Below are 10,415 nucleotides of genomic sequence, written 5' to 3' on the forward strand. Positions count from 1 at the left end.
TTGTTCCTTTGCAGCTTTTATTAAAAATATAAATATTAAACGTTCTCTTACACGACCAAATCGACCGAGCGCTGAAAAGATGTTTTATTTGTGGAAATGTTTACAAAGAAGAGAGAAAGAGAGAGAGAGAGAAAGGAGAGTGGCTTCCAAATAAAAAATAAAATAAAATAAATAAAGCTCGATACAGAGGAGGACGCCCCAACCCTCTCCCCCGCCCACCAACCCAAAAAGACAAGGCTCTCTCTCATTCGCCCAGCTTCCAGTGGCTGAGCCGCTGGACCCCACCCTCAAAGAGTTGCATTAATCGTAACAACGAGGGAAGAGGAAGGGGGGGGGACAAAGAGTTAGGACAGCAAGTCACAAACGACACTTGGGTACAACGCTGGGCATGCTACTGACGCGCTAGGTTAGGCTGCGTGTCGACTGGACACTCTCTACGTCGATCAAGCTCTCGGTGAAAAGAAGAGGAGAACAGCACGAGGGAATCTGTGTAAATATCGTGTGCGAACTGGAGGATCTCTTTGGTAGGGGGCGGGCGGAGGGCAGAGAGCGCTTCATTTCCCGATGGTCTCCAGCATTTTCCTGTTGCTCTCGACCTGCTGCGACAGCTGCTCCGCTCGGGCCATTTCCAAGAGTTGCCGGAGGAGGTGGAAAGTCAGGTCTATGGAGATCGGCGAGTCCTTGGACGAGCGCTTCTCCTTCGCGGCGGCGTCGAGGGGAGCCCCGCTGTCGTCGTCGCTTGGCCAGGGCTCGGCGGCGCCCTCTAGCGAGCGCTCCCGCACGTTCTGCAGCTGCTGGACCGCCGCTCGGAAAAAGTTGCCGGCCGAAGCAGACGCGGCGAGGTGGCTGCCGCCCGAGGCGGAGGAGGAGAAGGAGAAGGCGGCGGGAGAGGGGGTCTTGTGCAGGTTGCCCAAGCGCACGAAATACTCTTCTCCCACGCGGAGCAAGATGGGCAGCGCCTGCGGCTGCTCTTGGAGGAGATCCGGCTGCTGCAGAGCGCGGTCGGCTGGGACGCTCTTGCCGAGGGCTCGGCACTCATGGCAGGGCAGCAGAGCGACCAGCAGGATCCCTGTAGAGACCAGCAGCTGGATCTTCATGATTCGGCGGCCAGATCTGGAAAAGTCACAAGAGGGGAAGGGAATGGGCATAGTTTGCTGTCAGACGGACTCCCGCCCTTGGGTCGGCAGACCCTAGGGAGGGGAAGGGGAACGGATCCCCGCCAGCAGCTGCTGCTGCGACGGTCGCTGTCCGCGGTGCTGAAGGTCTTCCATAGCTGTCCCCTGCCCTATCGCAACTGTGAATTCATCTGCACCATGGCCCAGTCAACCCAGTCAAATCCGCTCACAAGGGGAAAGTTTGCATCCTCCTCTTTGGGTCAAGGGCTGCCTCGACACCCGTCTTTATTAAATGCATCGAATAGAAAGAACACGATGCTTTAGCGCGCAGCATAGCAGTTTATGGGCTAGGCTACTTACAGGTCAGAGCACTGGACAGGTGGTACTTTAATCAAAACCTTAGTATAGGAAACCTAGGTGTCTCAATCATTCAGAGCAAGCAAAGTAACACCTTCCTTCATTTCTTTTAAACGCTGCTTGACTGCTTCCAGAAAACCTTCTGTTGCCCTTAAATAGCCCTTTCTATCATGATCCCAGAATTACTTTTTATTTAGACTACACACACACACACCACACCACCTGCGCTTTAATAACACACACTTATCCAAACTACCCAGCGGCAGTATCTTCTCAAGAGAAGTTTGCCTTTTGTGCATGTGAGGCTAACCTGGATATTTTCATACCTTGGAGATGCTGGTGAAGTTTAAGCCGGACAGGTGGAGTCGCTCAGCAGTTGGGTGCCCCCTTTCGTCTCCCTCTCAGGATGCGTATCTATTGGAGCCGTCTTCTGCCGTCCTTGTGATCAGTTTGCTTCCTAATCAGAGCCCGGGTGCGGGATTTTTATAGGTTAGACCCTCTTCTGGAATCACGCAGCCCTTGCCTAATAAGCTGACGCTTTCTTGACAGCTCGCTTGCGTGCCCCGATCCACTGCTGAATAAATCATGGGGGCCGTTTCAGAGCAGCAATGGGCAACGTCCTGCTATCACAACCCAGAATCTCACATCCAATTATATCAACAGATATTTATCGCCTCGTTAGTGACGTCAGCAAAGCCCGCGACCGGGGAGGGGGGATCAGCAGGACACACTTCCCATTGACAAAAACCCTTGAATGAAGAGTTCCCAAAACGCGTGGGGGGTGGGGTACAACAGCGAGCGCCACCTTTTACTATCACAGGTCAAGGTGACCAAAAACTTTCCACTCTGGTCTCAGAGGAGAAAACCGTCTATAACCGAATCCAGCTTGTCGAGTGCATACCTACAAAAGGCAGAATGCCTTGCTTAAATTCCTTGCAATGGAAAGTTATAGGAAGAAGCAAATATGGAACATTAACTACCTTGTGCTGTGTCAAATCATTGGTCTATCTAGCTCAGAACTGCCTACACAGACCGGCAGCAGCTATCCAGGATTTCAGCCTGGAGTTTCCCCCCAGCTCTACCTGGATATGCGGGGACTGAACCGTCTGCATGAGAAGCAAATGCGTCCCTCTCCAAAATAAAAGCTGGTCTAGCGGACAACCACCTCTCCTGATCTGCAGGAAAGGGAAACCAAGCATCTAATACTTAAGCATTGGGAAGCACCTGTCTGAAAGACAAGCTAGTGACAAAAACTGCCTTTTTAAAATGAGAGTTCTCTCTATCACCAGACTTAGAAGAGGGTATGTGGGTACCGGCAACATTCTAGCAAAACCTGGCAAGGAATTCTCGTCGAGCTGAGAGGTGAACCTGGCAGACTTCTCGGTCAACCACATTTATTTGTGGCTCCCATTAACTATATTAGAAGGTGCTTCGAAATAATTCCCATAGAAATGATTCAAAAGGCAACTTGGGGCAGGGGTGCCCAGCATATATTCTGTTATCTGGAGACACAGAAGGAGTAGAGGAAGCAGGGTATCTGCTGGACATACGTATTTTCGAGCTAAGTAGATAGATAGATACTTCCAATTTTCACTTGGCTGCTTTGTGATCTGAATGATGTGGTTTCAGTATATGGGGAGCATCGTACCACTTTAAACATGGTGTCGGGGAAGACGCTAGATTTTGGAGGAAACCAAAAGATCATGAAATTCAACCCAGCTCTGACACATGACCCCAGCTGCATAATACCATACCGCTTTAAACAACCATGGCTTCTTCCAAATAATCCTGGGAACTGTGGTTTGTTAAGGGTGCTAAGAGTTGTTAGAGAACCAGAGTCCACTCACAGAGCTACAGTTTCTCAGAGCGGTTTAACAAGCAATCCCCCTTCCCAGGGACCGCTGGGAATTGTAGCTCTCTGTGGGGAATAGGGGACTTCTAACAACTCTCAGCACCTTTAACAAACTACAGTTTCCAGGATGCTTTGCAAGGAGCCATGCCTCTTTAAAGTAGCATAATGCAGTGAAGATGAGGCCATGTGTCAGAGTTGGGTTGGACGGACTTCATAATCTTTGGTCTCTTCCAAAATCTAGTGTCTCTCCCTAACAAATATACACCCCATCCGTTTATCCTGTTGTAGTAGCCCTGTTCTTTCTGCCATTTTCTTGTCCGCTGGTTCTCAAATGACATTTGAAATGAAACTAGGTCCTATCATCGCTCTCTAGCAGGTAAGGAATTTAATAAAGCTGAGGATCCTTGACTGCCTTTATTATGCCTCAGGTTCCCTTAGTGCAGATTAATGCTCCAACTTTAACCCACACATCAGCCAAATATCCCGTGGGATACAAAAGTAGAGGGATTCCCCCTGCTCGGTTTGCTTGTGTCTGTAGCAGGGACCCAAAATATACATGGCAGGTTCATAGAACCTGGATGCGAGTTAATACGAATTCGTCGTTTCTGGATGTTTGCTTGCTTGCTTAAAATGTGAATTTGTGCGTGTGTGTGTCCGCCAGCGCCACAATGCATGATGCCCTTAACCTTTCCGGAGCAGGAAAGAGATTGGAAACTTCGCGCAGCTGGTTTCGTCTTCCTTGGTGAGTGACAGAAGAGTCTTTGCCAGAGATGTCTCATCAGCTGCACTTCCCTTCTCCCAGCCCCCGCCTGTGTGAGTGTCTCAAACGGCATGTTGATTCCAAGGGAGAGGAGGGCTCGGTTAAGCTGGAGGCACTTGGCTCTCGCCACCCAGGGATGCAAAGCGCAAGGGAGATGAATGGCTGTTGTTAAACCCCATTCAGTCGCAATCCTGGAGTCGTTGTCTAGCTGAAGAGCAGCAACATTGTGCTTGATGATCCCGTTGTTTTCTCCATAGCGAGGACGGCGCCGTAATCAAAAGCGCTCTTTAGCCCTCCATTCTCCAGTCCCCCAGAGCCCTTAGAGGAGGTTGGCTGGAAGCGCCCTCATCTCCATACTACAGACATGGCCAGCAGAAGGACAAAACAAGGGTGGGGGAACTGCGGAAGTCTTCTGAAATCTTTGCTCAAAGGACAGGCAACGCTGAATTTTAACTGCTGCATAGAAGTGAGACATGGGCAAAAAATATTCCAATCTCAATTTTCTTTCTTTATCCGTTGGGCAGGATTTTTTTTCCAGGGGAGGGAGGGTACATAGCCTGTCACCACCTCTACCAGAAATGGCAAATACTCCAAACAAGCAAGCAAGCAAGCAAACATAACTAGCACCAGAGAACAGGCCAACAATTTCTGGTAGATCTGGCAACAGAAGAGGCTGTGTACACACAGCCTGGCTTTACTCTACTGGGTGCTCACATTGCTGGCTTGTGGAGCAGTGGACACAGGAGGTTAGCCACAAGGCACACCTATCCTGAGGTTCCTAGAGAAATGTTGCTTTGTGAGGCATTTCTCTCCAAACCAGCGTCAGTCTGATTGTCAGATGTCTGATTGCCATCAGTCTGATTGCCACCAGATGTCAAAGAGATAAACAACTACCTGACATTCAGAAAACATCTTAAGGCAGCCCTGTTCAGGGAAGTTTTTAATATGTAACGCTGTACTGTTTTTAACACTGATTGGGAGCCGCCCAGAGTGGCTGGGGAAACTCAGCCAGATGGGCAGGGTATAAATAAATTATTATTATTATTATTATTATTATTATTATTATTATTATTATTATTATTATTATTATTATCTCTCCAAACCAGCGTCAGTCTGATTGGGAAACATAAGCCACCTGAAGACCTCTATACACTTGGTGTGGATGGACAGGAGATGACGTGGAAACACATCAAACTGTATGAATGCGTGCAATGATGTGCAAATGTGGCCTGAATTGTAGCTGGAGGGAAAGGAGGAGGGCCTGCTGCATCGGGCCAAGGGCCCTTCTAATCCGGCATGCTGTTCTCACAGTGGCTACCCAGATTCCTGTAGGGAACCATTAAGCAGGTTTCAAGCAGGAGAGAACTCACCCTTCCTGTGGATTCCAGCAAGTGGTATTCAGAAGCTTTGCTGCCTCCAAGGGGTAAAGCAGAGCCATCATGGGTAGTAGCAGTCTATACTCCCCCCCCCTCCATGAATTTGTCTAATCCTCTTTTAAAGAGATTTAGGTGGGTGGCCATCACTGCCTCTTGTAGGAGCAAGTTCCATAGTTTAACTGGGGAAGGGGTGATTTCACTGTACTTTAAGCTGGCAGTGTGTACGCAGCTTGACCTCTTCAAAACTTGAATTCCAGGTCTTCCCCTCCATTGCTTCTCAAGGGGTAGACCTGCTTCTCCATCTATGGGGAGACCTGTATTTTCACTGACCAATGGTACCTTCAGTTCTTTCTCTGGCTTCCTTCACCCTTTCAGCCCTTAATTAATTGTACTGCTGTGGCAGTTAACTTAACAGGGAGAGTGGGAATTATATTTCCATTCTTTTAAAAAAACCAAAACACACCCCAGCATGCAATGATAACAGCATTGAACCACACTGGAAGGTTAGCCAGCAAAATGGGTATAATACTGGATTACTTTGCAGAGCTGGCATATCACATGCTCTCTCAGCCACAATGTCGTTACCTGCATTGGACTTTATATGCACTGGCATTAACAGAGTACTTTTTAAAATGTTTACAAACTTGACAGGGAGGTGTCACATCTTTTTGGTATGAAATAAGACCTGAGTTAGAAAGATCATGATCTCCTGTCATTGCTGCTGTCTTCCCCCCCCCCCTTTTTTCTTTTGGCACACTAGTCCCCAGCTACACTAAAATAATTGATACGTTTATTCTTTTCTGTGGAGCAGCAATCATTATTACATCAGAGGAGACCAGCATAAAAGCCTTAAAACAGGCATAGGCAAACTCGGCCCTCCAGATGTTTTGGGACTACAACTCCCATCATCCCTAGCTAATAGGACCAGTGGTCAGGGATGATGGGAATTGTAGTCTCAAAACATCTAGAGGGCTGAGTTTGCCTATGCCTGCCTTAAAACCAAACCAGGAAGTTACTTCTCAAGAGTATCAGCCAGGAGTAGCCAGCTATGTATTCTCCAGTTACTGAACCACAACTCCCATCACGCCTGACCATTAGCCATGCTGGCTAGGGCTGATGGGAGATGCAGTCAAACAACATCTGAAGGGCAATGGCTAGGCCATGGGCAAGCAAACTAAGGCCTGGGGGCTGGATCTGGCCCAATTGCCTTCTAAATCCAGCCTGCAGACGGTCTGGGAATAAGTGTGTTTTTACATGAGTAGAATGTGTGCTTTTATCTAAAATGCATCTCTGGGTTGTTTGTGGGGCATAGGAATTTGTTCATTTTTTTTTTCAAAATACAGTCCGGCCCCCCACAAGGTCTGAGGGACAGCGGACCGGCCACCTGCTGAACAAGTTTGCTGACCCCTGGGGTAGGCAATGGCTGTTTCACTCTAGCCATATATTTGTCTAATTGGCTAGACCTGCTTTCCTAAATGTCAGTCATCGCTATGACTTCATTTCATTAGCTAAGAATGCCAAAAGGCAAGCTCAGATTAGTTAACAAATGTTTTGTCTCATAACTCAGACTTTACAAAAGAAGCTAGGAATCTAGTTATTGTGGGTCATTGGTGGGTGGGGGTTCTGCTTCCTACCTCTGTGGCACAGTGACCAGTTTGATGGTGGTGACTGGGGTGCAGCTTTCAAGTTGTTGTGTTAAGGATCCCGATGTAACTGAAGACTCCTGGTCTCTAGGGAAACTTCTAAATCACTGTGAAAGCATCGTGATAACAGCAGGTTTTTCAAATGTTTCCTCCCTTTGTGTGCCCCAAAAATCTGCTCCAGAGGGTCCCCCAACTCTCTGGAGCTGATTTTGAGGATGCACAGAGGTCTGGAGGAGAGAGGAGTGGGAGAGGAGGTTCTGTTGCATGTCCAGAAGTCCATCAAAGCAGCATAGCTGAGGAATTGGATACAGCCCTTTGATTTCAAGTCCTAGTGAGTTTAAGTCCCTTGATTTCAATGAGTCATTCTAAGCATGATCAAAACACCATATGCTCAAAAGAAGCAGTTTACATCTTCAGGTGGGATTCTGGAAGTGCATCTGCTACTCTCCATATTCTTGTATCCATAGGTATTGATGCCTTGCAACACTCTGAAAAAAAGAAATGTCTGTCTCCAGTCTCGAAAGAAACCCCACTATGCACTCCCATAACACTTTAGGATCATTGCCAACGTAAACCAACAGTTTGCTGAAACCCTTCTTCACATCTGACATGAGGCTGATGTCAACAAGAATGAGGGCTTTTTCAGCTGTGGTACCCACCCCAACTTTGGAATAACTACTACTCTTTAGGCATCCAGCAAAAGCATTGCTGTCTATCCCAGGGATAGCAAAGTTGGTAGAGAATGAGACTCTTAATCTCAGGGTTGTGGGTTGGAGCCCCATGTTGGGGGGAAAGATCCCTGCATTGCAGGGGGTTGGACTAGATGATTCTTGGGGTCCCTTCCAACTCTATGAATCTATGATTTTATTATGATACCTAGGTATCATAATATTTTGAGGGAGTCTGATCACTTGTGTGATGAAGATTATGTACAATTGTTAAAAATAAAAATAAGTCAAGTAACGTAAGTCCAACCAGAAATTTAAGGTCATTTTGTAGCAGGACACCATTTTTTAATCTGCCTGCTTCTAAGGTCCATGCACACATACATACACACATGGAGGAAAACATCCAGTGGTCTAAACTAGTGGAAAAATCATTTGAAATTTACTCAGTACTTCATGGTTCTTCCTCTAGAGTACTATTCCTTTGCACATCTTTTAAGAAAGATGAAGAAACATGCTATCTCTGACAACATTTCTTTAAGACAGTGAGTCCCTTTTAGAATCCTCTCTATAAAGAGTTGTAACTAACCACAATGCATAAAATGACAATGTTTCAACAGCCCCAGTGACTGATCTTCTATTCTGCTCATTCCTTCTTACTTCCTGTCCTTACAGACTGGGGTTGCTCTCTTGCCTTGGGAGTTTCTGCAGCACATCACAAAGGCATGTCCAGAACTGACTTACTGAATGTGGAAAACGTCATCTTGGTTCTGCGCACAGATTTTATTTTTTCAGAGGTTGAGGACAACATTGTGGAGCTACCAGTGCCCACACTACATATGTTCGTTTTCTTCTGACTTACCATGGCCTCTGATTCAACTGGTTTTGCAAGGCTAATGTGGGAAAAGATGAAACAAGCTCCGAGCAACAGGATCAGCACTGCTGCAACAGATTTATGGGTCACTGCCAGGCATCTATTGGATACTGCTGATGAGTGGCACATTTCTCACTTATCTCTTCATGCTTTTTTCTTTTCGGATGTATGCGTTTATCAGTTGACCCACTAAAGGGGGAGGAATATGGCTGTCACTCCATGCAATCCAAATCTAATTTCCTTTCCACCACATTTTCCTATTTCTTTCCAAATCTTTGTATTCACTGGATTCCCTTAACCAAAACGAACCCCCTTATTTTTCTTCAAACTACTCTTTCCCATCACCCAGTCCAAACTTTTCCCATCCTCCTTAAGTCACCTTGAGCCTGATCAGTTACCTCTTTCTTGGGGTGATCTGCTCCCTTTCTCCCTCTTGCTCTGTCCCCCCCCCTTCTTCATTTGGCTGTTTTATCCCAAAATAATCACATATTCGCCTTCCTTCACTGCCCACAGCCACCTGATGCTGCCCTTCTGCAGAAACTGAACTTTTACTCTCAGCCCTCAGTAGCACTGCATAGACTAGAAACTTCCACAAAGCCTCACCAAAAAAACAACACTACTACCCATGCTCCATTCTTATTTTTGAAAAAAGAAAACCCCCCCAAAAAATCACCCTCTGCTTTTTAATTAAACAAATAAATAAATAAATAAATAAATAAATAAATGATTTCACAAAATGTATATATACCACTCGATTGTAATAACACCTCAAAGCAAAAAAAAAAAAAACCCAACAGGAAACTTGTCAGTAAAAAAGACAGTTAAAAACAACTTTTAAAACATTCAAAGAACTATTACAATCAATAATGAACTAAAAACCAGGTTAAAACACATCCATAGACTTTCAGAAGCAACACACTTGCAATAGGCTTATAAGGCTTCTACTGATACTAACTTCACTCCTTCGTCAACCTGTTGCAGATATTAATATTGTGCAGTTTGAAGCGACTGGGAGCATAAGAAATGACTCCTTTTGGAATAAACCATTGTCCAGACCCATAAAAATATTGTTCAAACTTTTACTGGCATAACTCTTTAAAATAAAACAGAATACATTAAACTATATGTCCAAAATATCCATACTGTCTTGTGCTGTCCAGCACAAGCTCAGCATCTTACAAAATATGAAATAATTCAAACAGACCTATAAGCAAAGGTCCCTCTTTCTCTGCAGCCTGCATTCCAGCCTCCAGGCAGTTTACTCTCCCTTCAGAAGAGCATCATTTTACATCTTCACTCCACTGTGAAGCCTGTGAGCATGGTGATTCGGCGGGCACCATTTGCGCCCCCCCGAGCTGCGAAGGAGCCTTTTTAAAGGCTTTGGAATGGGGACGGGGTGAGCGGCGCGGTGCTGAGAGTCGACTGCTTCTCCTGCAGAGTGAAGCCGCACTGCCGTTGTCGGAGAGCGCTGACTTCTTCTTGTGAGCAATTGGACTTTAAAGTAACAACCCGTGAGTAGTACGGAAATTGGAATTGTAAAGAAAATTTTTATGAATTAGGCACGATCGGGGAAGGTGTAAACAGGAAGTCCGCCTCCCCTCCTTGTAAATAATTTAAAGCAAGGACCTGCTAACTAAGGTCAAGTGAACCTTTTTTCCCCCTTTTTTGGTAAAAGATTTTAATTTCACGGTTTGGCAGTTTAAGAAATTTTACTGGAGGATAAAGAGCTAATTTTGGGAGCTGATGTGCCACCCCCCCCCCAGACCCGGGAGT

At 46.2% G+C, this 10,415-nt stretch overlaps 1 protein-coding gene across 1 annotated transcript; it reads right to left on the minus strand.

Moving 5' to 3' along the window:
• On the minus strand, positions 1-2,089 carry CRH (corticotropin releasing hormone). Its single transcript, XM_081206095.1, has 2 exons — positions 1,799-2,089; positions 1-1,113 (listed from the first exon to the last, which is right to left on the minus strand). The coding sequence occupies exon 2, from the start codon at positions 1,095-1,097 to the stop codon at positions 555-557; it is 543 nt and encodes a 180-aa protein (XP_081062221.1). The 5' UTR covers positions 1,098-1,113; positions 1,799-2,089; the 3' UTR covers positions 1-554.
• Between the last annotated feature and the right edge of the window lie 8,326 nt (positions 2,090-10,415).

The sequence above is a fragment of the Podarcis bocagei genome, assembly GCF_964188305.1.
Source record: "Podarcis bocagei genome assembly, chromosome: 8".
NCBI classification, from domain to species: Eukaryota; Metazoa; Chordata; class Lepidosauria; order Squamata; family Lacertidae; genus Podarcis; species Podarcis bocagei.

What these genes read in the sequence shown, in the direction of transcription:
- CRH (XM_081206095.1), bottom strand. Translation starts at nt 1,097, where the DNA reads ATGAAGATCCAGCTGCTGGTCTCTACAGGGATCCTGCTGGTCGCTCTG.